At 32.9% G+C, this 20,428-nt stretch overlaps 3 protein-coding genes and 1 long non-coding RNA gene across 14 annotated transcripts; all 4 read left to right on the top strand.

The window, feature by feature from the left end:
• Positions 1-2,180: 2,180 nt before the first annotated feature.
• On the top strand, positions 2,181-3,743 carry LOC116012335 (ATP-dependent DNA helicase PIF1-like). The gene is made up of 2 exons (XM_031251855.1): positions 2,181-3,435; positions 3,631-3,743. Exons 1-2 carry the CDS (start codon positions 2,181-2,183, stop codon positions 3,741-3,743), a joined length of 1,368 nt encoding a protein of 455 aa, XP_031107715.1.
• Positions 3,744-4,597: 854 nt separating this feature from the next.
• LOC116000781 (ribonuclease 1-like) lies at positions 4,598-6,108 on the top strand. Its single transcript, XM_031240640.1, has 4 exons — positions 4,598-4,715; positions 4,834-4,989; positions 5,082-5,280; positions 5,758-6,108. Exons 1-4 carry the CDS (start codon positions 4,605-4,607, stop codon positions 5,979-5,981), a joined length of 690 nt encoding a protein of 229 aa, XP_031096500.1. The 5' UTR covers positions 4,598-4,604; the 3' UTR covers positions 5,982-6,108.
• Positions 6,109-6,924: 816 nt separating this feature from the next.
• LOC116021147 (pentatricopeptide repeat-containing protein At2g02980, chloroplastic) lies at positions 6,925-9,247 on the top strand. The gene has a single exon (XM_031261761.1). The coding sequence runs from the start codon at positions 7,098-7,100 to the stop codon at positions 8,907-8,909; it is 1,812 nt and encodes a 603-aa protein (XP_031117621.1). The 5' UTR covers positions 6,925-7,097; the 3' UTR covers positions 8,910-9,247.
• Positions 9,248-10,517: 1,270 nt separating this feature from the next.
• On the top strand, positions 10,518-18,343 carry LOC116002161. Of its 11 annotated transcripts, none has more exons than XR_004094390.1 (20): positions 10,518-10,785; positions 11,523-11,738; positions 11,884-12,327; positions 13,177-13,222; positions 13,297-13,376; positions 13,456-13,524; positions 13,616-13,671; positions 14,128-14,217; positions 14,679-14,848; positions 14,920-15,012; positions 15,108-15,234; positions 15,325-15,427; positions 15,589-15,676; positions 16,140-16,203; positions 16,299-16,385; positions 16,478-16,611; positions 16,694-16,814; positions 16,989-17,186; positions 17,273-17,859; positions 18,002-18,343. It is a non-coding gene; the product is annotated as an uncharacterized LOC116002161 (long non-coding RNA). The 11 variants fall into 11 exon arrangements; XR_004094391.1 differs by having other exon boundaries at positions 17,276-17,859; XR_004094394.1 differs by having other exon boundaries at positions 11,884-12,019; positions 12,199-12,327; positions 16,989-17,859.
• The last annotated feature ends 2,085 nt before the right edge of the window (positions 18,344-20,428 follow it).

Below are 20,428 nucleotides of genomic sequence, written 5' to 3' on the forward strand. Positions count from 1 at the left end.
ATTACATCACAGAAGTATAAATACAAAACTATTGTCTTTCAACTAAGTTTTAAGCTACATTATTCCATACTCTTTAAAAACTATACATTTAGACTATAATACTCATGAAACAGCTGCTGGAATCAACCTCAATAAAACAGTCACGGCTAAGTCCCAAAAATCGTACAGACGGTAATATATTCTTTCATTAAATTAATAATTAAAAAATTTTTTTGGTTAGCCAATGCTTGGGAGTTGACATACTTATCAGCTTATGAATTCTTTAATTTTTTTTATAAAGAAAATGCATGGGAATTGATATACTTTTAAGCTTATGAATTACGAATACTATGTGGATTTTTATTATTGACTATTGTAAATACTGTAGGGATTTGGTTTTGCCGTTTAGGTAGGGATTTGAGCTCTGGGAAATTTATCTTTTATATAATAATAATAATAATAATAATAATAATAATAATAATACTAATTATATAAAAAAGGACAATGTGAAGAACAACACAATTGTAGTGTAAAAATATTATTTATTTTTTTTATAACAATATTTTTTTTGTGTTTTTATAAAAGAGTAAGCCATAAATCAATTTAATTTCATTTCAATTCTATTTTTTTACTTTTTTCTATTTATCTTAATATGTTATAGGAATAACACAGTAGTAGAAATTAAATTTGTTAATTATTTCTCTTAAGAAAAAAGTATTATTTATGTACTTTTCAATTTTTTTGTTTATAAAATACAAATATTCAAATTTTGAATAGGAAAAAAANTCAACCTCAATAAAACAGTCACGGCTAAGTCCCAAAAATCGTACAGACGGTAATATATTCTTTCATTAAATTAATAATTAAAATTTTTTTTTTGGTTAGCCAATGCTTGGGAGTTGACATACTTATCAGCTTATGAATTCTTTAATTTTTTTTATAAAGAAAATGCATGGGAATTGATATACTTTTAAGCTTATGAATTACGAATACTATGTGGATTTTTATTATTGACTATTGTAAATACTGTAGGGATTTGGTTTTGCCGTTTAGGTAGGGATTTGAGCTCTGGGAAATTTATCTTTTATATAATAATAATAATAATAATAATAATAATAATAATAATACTAATTATATAAAAAAGGACAATGTGAAGAACAACACAATTGTAGTGTAAAAATATTATTTATTTTTTTTATAACAATATTTTTTTTGTGTTTTTATAAAAGAGTAAGCCATAAATCAATTTAATTTCATTTCAATTCTATTTTTTTACTTTTTTCTATTTATCTTAATATGTTATAGGAATAACACAGTAGTAGAAATTAAATTTGTTAATTATTTCTCTTAAGAAAAAAGTATTATTTATGTACTTTTCAATTTTTTTGTTTATAAAATACAAATATTCAAATTTTGAATAGGAAAAAAAATGGCTCTACTAAGATTTTGATATATATATATATATATATATATAAATAATTGTTAAAAAATCATTACAAATATGAACAGAATCATTTATTTTATATTTACCAAATCATAAAATAATTATAAATTTGTTGAATTTATTATGGTGTATAAATTAAAATCAAATATTCATTGATAATCATTCTAAATATGAGCAAAATCAAAATATATATTATTCTTTTAACAAAAATATTACATCACAGAAGTATAAATACAAAATTGTTGTTTTTCAACTAAGTTTTAAGCTATATTATTCCATACTCTTTTCAAACTACACATTTAGGCTATAATACTCATGAAGCAGTTGCTGGAACCAACCTCCATAAAACAGTCACGGCTAAGTCCCACAAATCGTACAGACGGTAATATATTCCTTTATTAAATTAATAATTAAGTTTTTTTTTTTGGTTAGCCAATGATTGGAAATTCAGATACTTATCACATTAGGAATCTTTAATTTTTTTTTAATAAACACAATGCATGGGAATTGATAAACTTTTAAGCTTATGAATTAGGAATACTATGTGAATTTTTATTATTGACTATTGTAAATAGTGTAGGGATTTGTTTTGCCGTTTAGGTAGGGATTTGTGGTTTGGGAAATTTATCTTTTATATAATAATAATAATAATAATAATAATAATAATAATAATAATAATAAAATAATAATAATAATAATAATAATAATAATAATAATAATAATAAGATGTGGGAAGAGTCTGCGTGATTTTGCACAAATGCCACTTTCAGACATTGAGTGGGCATCCAGTTCAATAAATCGAATGGTGCAAGATGAGTTGAGATATGACATAATAGAAATGCATGAAGAGCATACAAAATTGATTTTCAATCTAACAACAGAACAACATGTTGTTTATAGCACAATAATCAGTGCTATAGACATAAATTTATGTGGCATTTTCTTCGTTTACGGTTATGGAGGGACTGAAAAGACATTTGTCTGGAGAACATTGTCAGCAACATTAAGGTCAAAAGGAGATATAGTACTCAACGTTGCTTCAAGTGGTATAGCTTCGTTACTACTACCTGGTGGCAGAACTGCTCATTCAAGGTTTGCAATACCACTAAATCCAAATGAGGATTCTACATGTAACATCAATCAAGGTAGCGAATTAGCTGAACTCATTGTTAAATGCAAACTTATAATTTGGGATGAAGCGCCAATGATGCACAAACATTGCTTTGAAGCTTTGGATAGAAGTTTGCGTGATATATTGCGTTTCAATAACCCACAAGGGCTAGACGTACCTTTTGGAGGAAAAACAGTTGTGTTTGGTGGAGACTTCAGACAAATTTTACCAGTTATACCAAAAGGAACTAGGCAAGATATTGTGCATGCAACAATAAATGCATCTTACCTATGGAGGTATTGTAAAGTCCTACGCTTGACAAAGAATATGAGACTCCAAAACTCATCCTCAAATAATGATTATGCACAACTGAAACATTTTTCTGAATGGATTGCAAAAATAGGAGATGGCAAAATTGAGGGGCAAACAGATGAATGTGAATACATAGAGATACTTGGACAAATACTCTTACAGTATTCTACAGATCCCATTAAAGCAATTGTGGAAAGCACGTATCCATCATTCTCAAGTATAATTGATGATCCATCGTACTTACAAAAAAGGGCGATATTGACACCAACACTTGACGTGGTACATTCTATAAATGAATATATCAGTTCTTTAAACACGTCTGATGGAATTACATATTTGAGTTGTGATAGTACTTGCAAATCTGATTCTAATGTTGATATGTTAGCTGATGTTCACACTCCAGAATTTTTAAATGGAATCAACTGTTCAGGTGTACCCAATCATGCATTGACATTGAAAGTTGGCACTCCAGTTATGCTATTAAGAAATATTGACCACTCAATTGGTTTATGTAATGGCACAAGAATGGTAATTACTAAACTTGGAAATCATGTTCTAGAAGCAAGGATATTGTCCAGAAGCAGTGCAGGTGAGAAAGTACTCATACCAAGAATGTCACTTACTCCATCAGACTTGAGGTTGCCGTTTAAATTTCAAAGAAGACAATTTCCATTAATTGTCTCATATGCAATGACAATTAATAAGAGTCAAGGACAATCACTTTCTCATGTAGGCCTATTCTTGAAAAAATCTGTCTTTAGTCATGGACAATTATATGTTGCAGTTTCTAGGGTCACTACTCCAGAAGGGCTGAAAATATTGATTTGTGACAGTGAAAGCACCAGAAAAACTTCAACAGCAAACATTGTATACAATGAAGTTTTTCAGAATTTGTAAATATTCGACTTCATTCTAAAATAATATTTTAACTTTATAATTGTTATTAAATTTATTATCTTCTTTACTTTCAAAACAAAATTTACTACAGTAGTAATTAAAGTCATTATGTTTTAATTTCGCGATTTTTTTTAATTCCAGACTATTGTATACTATTTTTTTTTTAACTTTTCAAACATATTTATTATACAAAAAAAATATGGGATCAAAACTATTTTAAATCAAGTAATTTAAAAAAACATTAAAATACAGTTTGATTCCAAGAATCTTTAAACATCTTAATGATTTTTAAAATTATTTACACTTTTTCCCGTATTTATTTAGATAGTAATGAAATTAAATATCGAGAAATATATTATTCATACTTTTACACTTATCTTATCATTGAACAAATATACACTAAAAATATGATAATTATTTATTGTTTATAATTTAACCTCTAATTTTATTATTTAAATATCTAATACAAAAATTTCATCCGTGCATCGCACGGGTAAAATACTAGTTTATATAATATTGATGGTGCTGATAAATTCAATATGATAACATTTTATAGTTTTGACTTTGATCTTTATTTTTACTAACTTCATTCTTTAATTTATTTTATGTTAGGAGATTGGAAAAGAAAGAAGCCTAATTAAGTAAAAAATGAAGGAAAAAATAGAAAGTCATGAGAATAATGTGGGAATATCCCCAAATCCCAATATTAATCGTAATTATGACATTATTACCATTTAGTACTAATCCTTTGCTGGCCGCAGGTTGTCTTTATTACCATTTATCATTAAAACCTATGAATTTAAGCCTATAAATACATACCCAACACCAGTGCAGCACTATAGATGTCAAAAAAGTGCAACAATGACAATCAAATTTCAGAGCTCAGCCTTGATTAAATTCTTGTTGGTTGCACAATGTGTATCAGTTCTCTGTGTTGCTCAAGATTTCGATTTCTTCTACTTTGTGCAACAGGTATGTGAATCGGTCGGTAGATAAGTGGTACTCGTGAATGAACTGATATCATCATCACGAGTAAATCGAATAAAATCTTGATAGATTTGCTATATGTAATGTTTGATTTTGGATGCAGTGGCCAGGATCCTACTGTGACACTAAAAAGAGCTGTTGTTACCCAAAATCAGGGAAGCCTGACTCGGATTTTGGCATTCATGGACTGTGGCCTAACTACAAAGACGGCAATTATCCGTCAAACTGTGATCCCAACAATCCTTTTGATGAATCTAAGGTTTCCAATTCCTTAAAAATCTTTTTAAGTTTAGCAGTTTTTAAGATTCGAATTGTGGGTATATATCCAACTCCTTCGTTCTAAATTTGCAGATCTCAGACTTGGTCAGTAGAATGCAACAAGACTGGCCTACCCTTGCTTGCCCAAGTGGCGATGGCACAGAATTCTGGTCACATGAATGGGAAAAACATGGTACTTGTTCTGAGTCAGTTCTTGAGCAACATTCCTATTTCCAGACCACATTAGACCTCAAGAACAACACCAACCTCCTCCAAGCTCTTCAGGATGCAGGTAATTGCCTGCCCACCAAAATTCCCTTTTTCAACCACCTTGTAATCCAATTATATATATAGATTATGATGATGAACCGCACAGGTAGTTCAATTAGTTCTTGGATGGTAAATCCTTGGTCGTCAAGGATAAAGGGTTGAGCCCTAGCCAATGTATGAGCTTCACCCTGTTATGGGGTGGCTCCTTGTGAGCACTGATCTTCTCATTTAATGGGCCACTGAATTACAGTGATTTATCTGGGGTGGGACCCTTGGCACTTCAATTAATTTTTGGGTGACAGAGTTTGGGTAAAGACAAATAAAGGATCAAGTAGGTGGCTTGAGTTTCATCCTCTTGTAAGCACCAAGCCGAGTTATTGTGATTTACCACTGTGTATTAATTCTGTTGGGTCGGAGTGTGGGTGCGATTTTGGTTTTTATGGGCAAGGTAGATTATGGTGATGAGATGTGATGAATCTTATAAAATAAAATATTACAGGAATCAACCCGGATGGAAATTCATACAGTTTAGGGAGCATAAAAGATGCGATTAAAAGCGCGATTAATTACACTCCATGGATAGAATGCAATAACGATGCAGATGGGAACAGCCAGCTGTACCAGGTTTATCTGTGCGTGGATTCTTCGGCTTCTGGGTTAATCGAGTGTCCAGTTTTCCCTCATGGAAAGTGTGCTTCCACCATCGAGTTCCCATCATTCTAGCCATGGAAACAGCGTTGTATATCTTGCCATTTTTATAGCTAGTACTGTACTGTACTGATTAGCCTTAATAAAAAGAACTGCATGCATGCATGGCAGCAGAGGATTTCAATAAACCTCGATCAGCTCATCTGTTGCGAGAGTGTGTGTGTGTATGATTATATTATGCCTATCTTCTTCATCAACAAATTGCAATTCTTTTTAAGTTGCGATTTATGGAGTGTTAATATTTTGATTATTTCCTGTGTTTCATTAATATTGATGGAGTGTTTGTTTCCAATTAATTTGCACACAAAATGTGTCACGTCAAATCAATGCCATCCATATTTATTATATTGTCCATTCATTTCCACACAAATTCACATCTTTCTAGATATGTCTAGCACAATACCTTCGTCAAGATAATATTTATGGAGTTGTGCATATATATATATATATATATATATATATATATATATATATATATATATATATTAATTTTAGATAATATTCTGAATTTCTTTTAACATATTCCAAAGTTGGTTTGGAACCTAATTCAAATAAAAGTCAACTTGATTTGACTTTGTATTTTTGCGTATTTTTTTTTGAAAACTATTTTTGCCTAATTAGTTTAACTGGCAACAAACATTTCATGTACTCCCAAACAAAAAAAAATGAATAAACATTATGACTCTCTATTAAATTGAGCAATCAAAACGTGTGAAATTATAGAGAGTATAAAATGTTAGTACATCTAAAAGCACTCTTAACCGATTTTTTTTTAATTTTTAATAAACGTATTTAGTTTTTATGGTTTTATTGGACTAGACCTATCATAAGTTGGGTTACGGATTAGATAATGAATGCAGGAAAATAAATAAAGGATGTGAGATTATCAATAGCCTTTACAAAGATATTTAGACAATTTCATAATATCTTCGATCTGTTCCAACTAATAATTTACATACAAATATCGCCTCTCTATCTCTTTCTCTATCTCTCTTCGCTAAACATTTTCCTCCATCAATCATCATAGCCAGCAAGCTCAAATTGTGTTTCTTCTTCTCACTGTCAGCCATAGCCGCCCTCTCCTTCCAGAAAGAAAACGGAAACAAGATTCCAATCATATCGTTTCAATAAATGACGGCGGTTTCAGTTCCATCGATAACAGTTATGCCATTTCCCAACTCAGATTTTTGCACATCAAAAGACCCCAAACATCCAGCTCACCCAATTCATCTTCTACCCAAATGCAATTCTCTGAAAGAGGTTATGCAAATTCAAGCCTATTCAATCAAAACCCACTTTCAAGATGACAGTTTTATCATCAACAAGCTCATAAGTTCCTGCACAGTTAGCCCCACACCGGCCTCCATGCATCATGCCCAACTCCTGTTCGACAGAATGCCTCACCCAGATATTGTTCTCTTCAACTACATGGCCCGTGGCTATTCCCGCAGTGATACCCCATTACAGGCGCTAGTGCTGTTCTCAAGAATCATAAGTTCTGGGATTGGCCCGGATTTGTACACCTTCCCTTCCCTACTTAAGGCATGTGCCAATGCCCAAGCTTTGGTAGCAGGGAAGCAATTGCATTGCCTAGTGGTAAAATATGGGCTCAACTACGATATGTATGTTTGCCCTGCACTAATGAATATGTACATTGAGTGTGGCAATGTGGAATCAGCCCGTTGGATATTTGATAGGATACTAGAACCCTGTGTGGTGACATATAATGCCATGATATTGGGTTATGTAAGAAGTAGTGAACCAACTCAGGCTTTGCTGTTGTTTCGCGAATTGCAGGAGAAGGAAATTGAGCCTACTGAGGTTACCATTCTAGGTGTTCTTTCTTCTTGTGCTTTACTTGGAGCACTGGAATTTGGTAAGTGGATACATGAGTATGTGAAGAAGAACGGTTTTGATCAATCTGTGAAGGTGAACACTTCACTTATTGATATGTATACAAAATGTGCGAGTTTGGAGGATGCGGTTTCCGTTTTCAGGAGCATGGATTATAGGGACACTCAAGCATGGTCAACAATGATAATGGGTTATGCTATTCATGGCCAGGTTCACAATGCAATATCCATGTTTGAAGAGATGCAAGAGGCTCAAGTTCAACCCGATGGACTTACATTTTTGGGTCTATTATATGCCTGCAACCATGCTGGAAAGGTTGAAGAGGGTTTCAGATTCTTCAATGTCATGAAAGAGAAGTGCAGGATTGTTCCAGGAATCAAGCACTATGGATGCATGTTGGATTTACTAGGTCGAGCTGGATGCTTAAATGATGCTTTCGAGTTTCTAAAAGAATTGCCAATCAAGCCCACGCCTTTGCTTTGGAGGACGTTGCTAGCTGCTTGCAACAGTCATGGTAATGTGAAACTGGGGAAGCTAGTACTCGAGCGAATCTTTGAAATGGACGATTCTCAAAGTGGAGACTACGTGATCTTTGCTAACATGTGCGCACGAGCAGGGGAATGGGAAGACGCGATTCATATCAGAAAATTGATGAAAGAAAAAGGGGTGAGAAAGGTGCCTGGTTGTAGTTCAATTGAAGTCAACAATGTGGTGTATGAATTCTTTTCTGGAGATGGCTCACAAGTAGATTATAAAGAGCTTCACCGAGCAGTCGAAAAGTTAATGGTGAAACTGAAGGAAGTTGGATATACTCCTGACACTTCCTTAGTATTTCATCATGCCATGGAAGATGATGAGAAAGAAGCTACCCTGAGGTACCACAGTGAAAAATTGGCTGTAACTTTTGGACTCCTTAATACTCCTCCAGGAAAAACAATCCGAGTTGTTAAAAACCTTAGAATTTGTAGGGATTGCCATTCAGCTGTTAAGCTCATATCCCTGCTCTCTGAAAGGCATATTGTTGTCAGAGATGTGCAGAGGTTTCATCATTTCAGAGATGGAAAATGTTCTTGTGGGGATTACTGGTAATAATTTGATCCAACAAAGGCATTCCAACATTGTCTTGTGCAGTTTCTCCTTGCTTATGAAAATTAAAGGTAATACTATTAACCTTTCAAATCTTTGCATCACATAGGAACCTGAACATTATTATGTGTTGTGGCAATGGAGTATCCTTGTAAATAATCAAAACTAGGATCTTGTTGAAATCTAAGAATGATGTAAATAACCTTTGTATATGTATATTGTATAGTAAGGTGATTTTGTATTCAAGTAAATATGTACTAAGATGAAAATTATATGGCAAAAACTTGTGGAAGACCGTCTTACGGATCTCAATCTGTAAGAAGGATCGGATTTTCTATTAATGATCAAAGATGTGACCCATTAATCAAATTGAAACTAACCGTGTCTTGGTATCAGGCTATTAGCGAGCCATAATTCATTTTCTCTTCAAAGAATTCCCTTCAACTCCCCATATTTATTTGAAATATTATTATTTAATTATTTATTTGACATGAATGAATAGTTAAAAGGGAAATATCCAAATCCATAATTGTTGCAATGAAATACTGTTCTTCCTCCCCAAGTGATAAATGATACGGAGTACATCACAAATCTTCATAAGACTACAACGACCCAAAAATATCTTGTTTGTTTATCATTATAAAGTGCATTAACATAAATATGGCACTAAGTATTGATAATACAAAAGTGTGTGAACTATTAAAACGAGTTAATGTAGATTGTCCCACTACACTAGCGCTCTCGCACAATAATTCAATCAAAGACTATCCTATCACATGAATATAATAGTTTCGGGTATAATGTTACAGTTTTTATTGCCCAATAACCAATTTGATCCTGAGGTAAGGAATAATTAATTACGTCAAATTATGCGGTTAATAGGGACAGAACTACACCTGTAATTCAAGTCAAATCATGAGGTTTTTAAATCAGTCGATGAGATACACACGAAATACATGACACACAAAAGTACTTATAAGAAAATAAAACTAAATATTCCAAATTAAAATTACATATAAAATACACGCAGAAAGAATGCCAAAAAAAAGGTAAGAAAATAACAAATAACGCAAGGTACATAAACAAGCATTAAGAAAATGGAAAGAAATAAAAAATAATGCAGAAAATCATTTTACAACGTAAAAATAACACTTAGTTCTGTTTGACATGCCTAACTGAAAGTTTAAAGTTGAAAAACTAGTAGCTAATAAGCTAACTAATTAAAATTAAGATGTTTGATAAAATTAGATGTTGGAATAATAAGATGATACGTGTAAAAATACATAAAAGAACATTTTTATAAATTTATATATTAAAAAAAAAGGAGCTTGATTACTTTGGATGGTTACAATTTTACAACGCAAGGGTGATGAGTGTTGCTTTGTCTCCCACCTTAATAAGCACAAACGATAAATAATTTAACACATGACTAAATTATGTAAATTATCAAAATAGAAGACTAAATTAAACACAAAAGTCATTTACAACTAAAAAAAAATTGAGTAAAACCACTTTTATGCCTTTAAAAATTGGTTAGGAAGATTTTTATTTTTTAAAAAATAAACCCTCTCAACGGATTAATTTATCCGTTGAGAGAGTCGGCGCATGTATCTCCCCGACTGGCTCCTCTTCATTATATCACCGCCTCACTCCCTCGCAGCCAAGCCCACCCTCACCCTCACCCTCGCCCCCTATCGCTACCGCTCCATCTCAACTCTTCTAATCGGGCTTGTTCCTTTGTTTCTAGATATAGAGAAAGATCTCAGAGAGTTGGAAGGGGAAAGACGGCGAGATGCCCAGAAAGAAAAATATTTCATTTTCCGATGCATATTTGAAAGAATGGCTTCAAGTCCCGTGGTTCAACATCATAATAGAGGAGGTAATCATATATCTGATTACTAATATGATTCTTTAATTAATCCGTTGATTTTCTTGATTTTCTTGATTTTCCGATTTTTGGACTCGTTTAATCTAATCCAGGGCTGGGGAGTTGTGTTCTTGACTGCTCATGAACTGTTTGATTTATTTAGCACTGGTCTCTTGATTGGGATTTTTCAATCTTTCTTTTCATGAATTACTAATGTGTGTCTGAGTTATGTATGAAAACTAAGATTGTTTTTTTTTTTTTTTTGAAAACGAAAACTAAGATTGTTAGAAGTCAAATTTTATGCAAAATTTATTTGATTTGGAGTAATTAAGATAAAATTCACAACAGATTCTTGTCCTTGTAGATTATAAACATTCTGTGTAAAAAAGCCTTTTTTGGGGTGTTTGTTACCTAATGGGATGCGTTTCTTTCAATTTTTCTGATTTGATGTATGAAAACAAGGAGTGTTAAAAGCCAATTATTCTGTAAATTTATTTGATTTTGAGTAATTTATAGATCAGAACAGAAATATTCTTTGTTAAAAAGTAAGATTTTTTGGGTGTTTGTTACTCGTGATGGAATGCATTTCTTTTGATTTTTGTAAGTGTTTCTGATTTGATGTATGAAAAAGAGTCTTTCAATTTACTTGATGGAGTAATTAAGATGAAATTTTACAACAGACATTTGTCTTTGCAGATCAGAAATATTAATTTTTGGGTGTTTTCTTGCCTAACGTAAATGAATTGCAGATTTGCGGTTGAGGGAGTCGTTGCTGGGGGAATAAAGTAAAAGAACATGGCGGCAGAGGGAAGGAACCGCCTTGTACTTGGGGATATTGGCAATATGGTTACCCTTCGAGGGGCTGAAGGCAAGCAGCAGCTTCCTCAGGGGTCTTGCCCCTCACAAGGGGTTTTTGTGCACAACTACTGGCTAATGCACAAGCTGCAGCAGCTGACAAGAACAGGGTTGGCAGCTATAATTTCCCTATTCAATATTGTTAAATGATGCTTAGGACCCATTATTAATTATTGTATGCCATCATGCTTTGTTGCTGTAAATCTGAAGTTCTAAAGAACTTGTCCCTTGCCTTAATCTCTTGATTTGCTGCAGAAATGTATTGGCGCTGTTAATGTGGATGGAGTTGCTGCTGCAAATGGAGGTGCCTAGAAAGCCTCCTCCTCAGAAGAGAGCTACTGTGAAGCCAATCAAGCCTGAAGCTGTGAAGCCAATTGACACTAAAGAAGAGGTGAAGGAAAAGAACAGCCTCCACAGAAAGGCAGCAGCTGAAGATTCATTCTCTGTTGACCTCATCTCTGGGAATGAATGGAAGTCTTTTGTTTCTGTTGATTGAATAATTGGAGTTTTCAAAGTCTTTTCTTTCTGTTGATTGAATAATTGGTTTGGACTTTTATTGTTTTGGCATAGGCTGCTTGTGGACTGAACATTAAATTACCAATGGAGAAGATTGACGGTATTGATGCTGGAGATGTGTACAATGAGTTGGCAGTTTTGGAGTATGCAGAAGACATTTAGAAGTTCTACAATGAAGCTGAGGTAAATCACCTTCTGTGATTTAGGGGCTGTTTACTAAAATGGAAAAAAAATGGAGTATTTAGAGGTCTACAAGGCTGCTTGGTGACTCACTTCTTCCCTGCTTTTTATTCCTCTTCTTCTGATTATTATTTTAATTCTTATTGCCTATTCGCCTCTTCTTCTGTTTATTATTATTATTATTATTATTATTATTATTATTATTATTATCTTCTTTTTTTTTTTTATTACTATTATTATTATTATTATTTTTTTGAAACAAAATTATTATTATTATTATTATTATTATTATTATTATTATCTTCTTTTTTTTTTTACTATTATTATTATTATTTTTATCATTATTATCTTTATTATTATTATTATTATTATCTTCTGTTTATTATTATTATTTTTTATTATTATTATCTTCTTTTTTTATTACTATTATTATTATTATCATTATTATCTATTTTATTATTATTATTATCATCATTATTATTATTATCTTTATTATTATTATTATCATTATTATTATTATTATTATTATTATTATTATTATTACTACTACTACTTATTTTCAGTTTTCTTTTTGTTTTCTTTTTTGAGTTACTTTTTTCAAGTGTTCTTAATTTTTTTTCCACATTATTCTCTTCACCCTTATATATATATATATATATATATATATATATATATATAATTTTTATCCTCTCCTTTCCTTTCATTCTCCAAATTTTCTTCGTCTTTTTATTACTCTTCCCCTTCCTTCTACTTCCTACAACATGAAATTTACTTATAATTTTGATGTGGTTAAAATGATGAATATATCTTTTGAATTGAACTTTATGTTGTTTAATGCTTTAAGAATTTCAGGATATGATGTTGTGTGGTGGATCTGATTCAGTAATTATACCAACTGGTATTATATCTTTTATAATTATATACATTGACTAGCTATTTGTGGTTGTCACATATTGAATGTCTTTGTTGCAGGAGTGGGTGGATTTATTGCTTCCAGGGCACTTTCTCAGAGAAACAATGATCCTACTAGAGCTTCACGACCTTGGGATAGTGTAATGTCATTTTTTTTTTCATTTGCATCTTCACAGTTTGATTAGAATTGCTTGCATCTGCTGATATTGCTATTGACAGGACCGCGATGGGTTTGTCATGGGTGAAGGAGCTGGAGTTCTGCTTCTGGAAGAACTTGAGCATGCGAAGGTAACTCTCACATGTACTTCCCAAGTCTAGTTGTTTCATTCAATTCCTTATCATCCCATGCAACCCGAATTTTCTTTGTTTGAGTGACCAGAAAAGAGGTGCAACAATCTATGCTGAATTTCTCAGTGGAAGAACCCCACCCTGAAGGTTATTCTTTCCGCTATTGGAAATGATTTTAAACCCACTGATTTTTTTAATCTCCTCATGACCTACCCTAACTTCGACTGGTTGTCAATTGTCATTGTCCTATTAGTTAAGCTGTTTTACTACTGTCTGTATCTTTGCTGGAACTTAGGTCACTCAATCAGAAAAATCAGTTTTCTTTTGTTTATTGTTTGTAGTTGAACACGCCTTTATAAAAAAAGTGCAGTAACTGGTGTTGTCCTATGCATAGAGAGGGCAATAGCTAATTCTGGGGTATGCAGGGATGATGTTAACTATATAAAGTGCAGTAACTGGTGTTGTCCTATCAAAACTCTTTTCTCTTTTCTTCTTTGCAATTAACTGTGTAGTGTCCAAGACATAAGCTAGCAAGTACAAGTTCTTCTCCCTCAAGTAAACATGATTCATTTAAATATCTGCAACTTTCTATTTTCATATCAGGATTACATTGGTTTTAAGTCAACCTTGGGCTTTTGTGCCATGGATGGAAAAGCTTAGCATAGAGGAACAGCAAAGCTTTTTTTATGGCAGGTACATATTAATGGTTTCCTGATCATATTTTTGTCAAACCACCCCCAAATTGACTCATGGGGACTACCCTGTTGGTTACCCACCTGCCGGTCATGAAAAAAATCATCAGGAAGTACCCACCTGCCGGTCATGAAAAAAATCATCAGGAAGTTCTTTCCTAAAGAGAATGGGCCAATAACAAATTATGATCCATCCATTAAGCAATTCTCCTGTCGTTAAAAAATTAACATTGTAAAAACAGAGTCCAGCACAAACATACTACCTGTAATGAGACAGTCTTTGGATTGTTTTTGTTCTTGACCTTTGAGTATCTCGATTTAAGAAAAAAAAACATGGAAAGGTATGACTGGCCTAATAGTAGTCTAGTATTACATACATTTGAACTAATGGTTTGTCTCCTAGGTAATAAGGCTTTGGTTAGTAAATAATTGATGGCATGATAATGTTGCTTCTTTTTTCAGGAAGGACATCGTGCCGAGATCTCTTTTATGCTCCCTGGGTTCATGATCTCTTTATGGAAAGAGTACAGGGTAATGGGCAATGCTCTTTATTTTGTCCAAATGAGGCACCAGGATTGGCAGATTGCTGCGGTGAAGAATTTGAGGAACTTTATACAGAATATGAAAGAAAGGTAATTGTCACACTGTTCAAACACACTGAACTGTTCTTGATACTTGGTTCTAAGGCTTTTTATGGACTCAGGGCAAGGCAAAGAAAGTTGTACATTCACAAAATCTCTGGTTTGAAATCTTGAAGTCTCAGATAGAAACTGGTACTCCCTACATGCTATATAAGGTTAGTTTTTTACTCTTTATATGCTAAAGACTTGATCTGATTCTTCATTTGCATTCTAGTTTTTTGTTAACCTTGTTTTCAATGTTCTTGCATAGGCTGCTTGTGGTCTGAACATTATATACCAAAGGAGAAGATTGAAGATATTGATGCTGGAGATGTATACAATGAGTTGGCAGTTGTGGAGTATGCAGAAGACATTTACAAGTTCACAAGGAAGTTGAGGTAAATCACTTTCTGTCGTTAATGGTGTTTACTGTATAGGGCTAGATTCTCTATTAATTACCATTGGCTGTTTTTGAAATTATTGTATAGGGCTGTGAACTTAGGTTTTAAGATTTCTTATTGGAAACCAGGCCCGGTTTTACATTATTCGCAGTGAAATTAACGTATTCAAAATTGCTTTTGCTATATCAAGGTAAAGTAAAATTTATCTTTCTGTGTTGTGACCGTTGTTCTTTTTTTTAAAAGCTGATTTGCATGACCTCCTCTTGGGTGGGTGGGTGGGGGGAGGATAAATAGTTGGACATAAGATAATCATGACCAGTCCTTTTAACCGTTAACATGCCTGTGTTCCAGGATTACGTTGTTTTAAATCAACCTTGGGCTTTTGTGCAATGGATGGAAAAGCTTAGCATAGAGGAAGGGTAAAGCTTTTTTTCGGCAGGTATATATTAATGGCTTCCTGATCATATTTTCGTCAAACCACCTCCCAAATTGACTCATGGGGACTACCCTGTTGGTTTCCCACCTGCCGGTCATGAAAAAAATCATCAGGAAGTTCTTTCCTAAAGAGAATGTTCCAGTAACAAATTATGAACCATTAAGCAATTCTCCTGTCATTATTAAGAAGATAAAAAATTAACATTGTAATAACAGAGTCCAGCACAAAATCTCTGGTTTGAAATCTTGAAGTCTCAGATAGAAACTGGTACTCCCTACATTCTATATAATGTTAGTTTTATACTCTTTATATGCTAAAGACTTGATCTGATTCTTCATTTGCATTTTAGTTTTTAGTTAACCTTGTTTTCAATGTTCTAAGACTCTTGCTACAAATAAAGCAACCATCAGAATCTTCGTACTATTAAGTCTTATAACTTGTGTACTGAGATTATTTTGTATACAAGCCCAACAGGAACTGTGGTCTGCAATCTGGCTTCAATTGCTTTGCCACCTTTTGTCAGGGAAAAGGTAATTTAATTGAGTCCATAGGATACATATTTAGTGCTGTTACTGTTTAATAAATAAAAAGACATGTTCTCTCAATCAACTTCCTTATCATGTAGGGGGTTCCAATTAAACCACAACCATCTAAGCTTTTTGGAAGCAGAGGCTCTATAAATCGATACTTTGATTTTGATAAACTGGCAGAGGTTTGACTTGTTCCATAAGTAATTGCTTCATATCTTTCTTGATGTTATAATTTATAAATTTGGCTGTAATGTGTTCCTCCTTACTAATACAGGTTACTGCAATAGTTACAACAAACCTGAACAAAATTATTGATGTTAATTTTTATCCCGTCAAAACTGCAAAGAACTCTAATTTACATCACAGGTCCATTGGGATTGGTGTCCAAGGCTGACATTATCACAAGAGGTGAACTACCTTGATGCAACAGTAATTCCTTCTTCTTGATGCATTATTTCTTTTGTTTTGATACATCATCTGATGTGTGCAGGCTCAGGATCTAAACAAAGAAATATTTGAAACAATATACTACCATGCTCTGAAAGCTTCTTCTGATTTGGCTGCAAAGGAAGGCCCTCTATGACACCTATGACGGTAGTGCCATAAGCAAGGTATATGTTAGTGTTTCTGCTTAGACATTTAAGTGACTAGTACTCTGTGGTTTTTTTTTGCTTTAGTCCGTTAGTGTAGTCATTGCAAGTTAAATTTGCCAGTTTATATTTGATTTTTCATTGGTTACACCCGTAGATAGGTTTCTGATTAAATTGATTGATTTTATTGTTTAGGGTACCCTCCAGCCAGATATGTGGGGAGTCACCCCCTCAAATCAATGGGATTGGGTTGCTCTTCGAGCAATGATAGATAAGAATGAAGTAAGGAATTCCCTTCTTGTAGCACCAATGCCCACTGCTTCAACAAGCCAAATTCTTGGAAATAATGAATGCTTTGAGCCATACACTTCCAACATTTATAGCCGCAGAGTTGTAAGGTTTCTTTGCCCATAAGATTCTGTTAGTTCACATTTTAGTTTGCTACCTATCCAATTCTAACTACTGTTGTATTTTGACAGCAGTGATCATATATCTGATTTCGAGGATTTTATTACTACAATGATTCTTTAATCTGGGTTGATAAAGGTTATTTGGGTGTCTTGATTAAAGGTTTCACCTAATCCAGGGCTGGGGAGAGTTGTGTTCTTGACTGCTCATGAACTGTTTGATTTATTTCATACTGGTCTCTTGATTGGGTTTTTTTCAATCTTTATTTTCATGAGTTATGTTAGAGAGATTAGTGGGGAGTTGAGAGATACTCTCCTAGCCTAGGGTTTTGAATAAGTGGTTGTCATTACTTCTTACCTTGTATAAATAGCTAGGTTGTACAGCTCCTAAAGATGAATATATACAAACATACGTACGATAAACTGCTTTCTCTTAAACTAAACAAACATGGTATCAGAGCCTCGAAAGTGAGGCAGTGGGTGGTGGTCGGAACTGGGAGACGACGCCGGAGCTCGGAGTTCGTCGTCGCTGGGATCCTCACGCGCCTCCACGCGCCGCCGTCGCAACCTTCACACGCCTGCCGTGCGGCGTTTTCCGGCGTCTTCTCCGGTCGCGATTGGTATGGCCGAGCTCGTCTTCCCGTGCTGAGTTTTCCCAGGTATGGTTTGGGTATAAGTTTTGTGAGGATAAGAGTGTTTAGGAAAAATTAAGATATTAGGCTTTTGATTAAAGAAATAAATGATGTCATTTTTGTAAATTAATAAGGATAAAAAAAATAAAAATAAAAAATGTATTGCCAGGAGATCGTCGCCGCCGGAGTCCCAGCCCTATCGTATCGGAAAACGCGCATAATCCGCCCTCGATGCGGCTGATATTTTTGCCCGTTGCGACGACCCTCTCCCGCTAGCTGATCATGTGCTAACGAACTTTGAAGATTTTGATGAAAACCCCAAAACCAAGCTCGTTTCATCATCGAAAGAGTCGGAGAAGAAGACCAGAGAAAATTGGTTCGCTGGAGAAGAATATAAAGATGTGAAATGATTAAAATGCCCTCATTATTTTAAATTCCGGCGACATTTGGCCGGAGTGACCAAAATTGATACAAATTTCAAAGTCGTGGTATGCAATTAACACTTTTGAAAGTCGTGGATCAAAATTAATAGGACCCCTATACTCAGTGGACCAAAATGGCAATTTGCTCCAAAATTAACTATTATTTTAAGCTCTTCAATTTTTACCAAACAGAGCTATAACTTGTTTGTACCTTAAAATAAGCTATAAGTTCTACCAAGCAGAGCAAAAAAAAAAAAATGATAAAACACACAAATGTATTCAATACATTTTTAAAACCTACAACCATACACCATAAATGGAGGCAAATTTTTCTGTGTACTATGAATATAATATACATTTTAATATTTTAAAATTATATTATTTATGTAATGAATTTACATTATTTTTCAATAATCAAATAATGTCCTTTCAAATAATATACTTTAAGTACAAAAATAATGTACTTTTAATATATTTAAAATGTACTTTTTATTTATGGTCCATACCTATGAAAATTATAGTGAAAGAATACGCCTATGTAAATTGATAAATAAGGAAAAAGAGACTAAAAACTCAAAAATACACCTACGTAACTTGTAAAAGAATGAGATATTTTTTAAAAATACCTCTAAAATTTATTTAAAAAACATAAGCACAAAATCACAAATGAAAAAAAAAAATCAATGAAAACTAAATTTACATAAAAAAAACTATTAAAACATCAGAAAGTCAACTAGTGGTAAAGAAGGGAAGTTAAGGCATTTCAAAAAAAAAAAAAAAAAGCATAGGAGGCGAAAAGAACCCAAGAAAAGAAGGAAAAATTGAAGGAAAAAAAAAACAAAAATTATATAAAAGAATTATATAAAAGAATGTTGAAAATCGTTTAACTGGAAATTGATTGAGTAATTGTGCAAATATGCATTTCTAGACGCATAGCTTGTCATTGAATTTAGAGAGGGGAAGAGAGTTACAGATGGAGAGACTGGAATTGATCCTGTGAGCAATCGAAATGGAGAACATTTTGCAGTGAGGTTAAGTACATCAATGAGAACCCATCAAATTGAACGTGTATGGTAGTAATAGCTGGTTGAAGAGAGCGAGACTTTGAATTAACCGTTGATCTCGTGTATAATTATGCACACAAATAAACATCAGATCATTTTAATTTATTTTCTTTCATAGGTATCGCGATCTTGAACTAACGATTATGACTCAAAAATGGTGAAAAAAAAGATAGATTTAAAATACTATTGTATTTTTATTTACGCAATATAAATTATAATTTCTTTTATCATTATCGTAAAAAGATCTGTTTAATAAAAATTAATTATATTCATATTAAATTAATCCATAATAATAGAAATAAGCACGAGTTCAATTTTGCTAACTCTTTCTCGTTCGAGCCCAGCAACACCAAGTCTTCTTAATGCAATTTACAAAATGAGCAAATACGAATTTTGGTACCAAGACTATTAGCAAAATGACAATTTTGGTTAACATGTTTAATTTCTACCAATTTTGATCTCACGACTATTGTTTTAGTACCACTTTTCATTTACGATTATTATTTTAGTGTCAAAATTCATCACGCCGGACACCCATCCATTTAAAGCGTGCAAAAATCTAAAATTGTTAAAGGCATTTTCGATATTTTCAACTTAATATCCCAATTTGAGCATGATAAATGAATTTAAGTCTTAAGATCGATCAAAATTTGCAGTTTTTCTCTTCATTTTACCTTAATTTGAGGATGAAAACTGTGAATTGTGATCAATCTTTGTGCTTAAGTCTCTTTATTCATGCTCAATTTGGGATATTGAGTTGAAAAGGACGAAAATATCTTTAAATTTTTTTATTTCGACACGTTTTAAACAGATGTGTGATCGGCGCGATGAATTTTGGCACTAAAATAGTAGTCATGGGACCAAAATTGATACTAAAACAATAGTCGTGAGACCAAAATTAGTAGAAATTGAACATGTGAATCAAAATTGTCATTTTGCTAATAGTCGTATGACTAAAATTGATATTTGCTCTTTACAAAATTTACATAGTATACATTATCTGTAGTGGTTGTGATTTCTCTTATCACATAAAAGCATTAATTATTTAATTATAACAATTCCACTAAATTATGATTTGATAGTTACACAATTTTTTAAAATTAAATTAAA

Source organism: Ipomoea triloba, chromosome 1 (genome assembly GCF_003576645.1).
Source record: "Ipomoea triloba cultivar NCNSP0323 chromosome 1, ASM357664v1".
NCBI classification, from domain to species: Eukaryota; Viridiplantae; Streptophyta; class Magnoliopsida; order Solanales; family Convolvulaceae; genus Ipomoea; species Ipomoea triloba.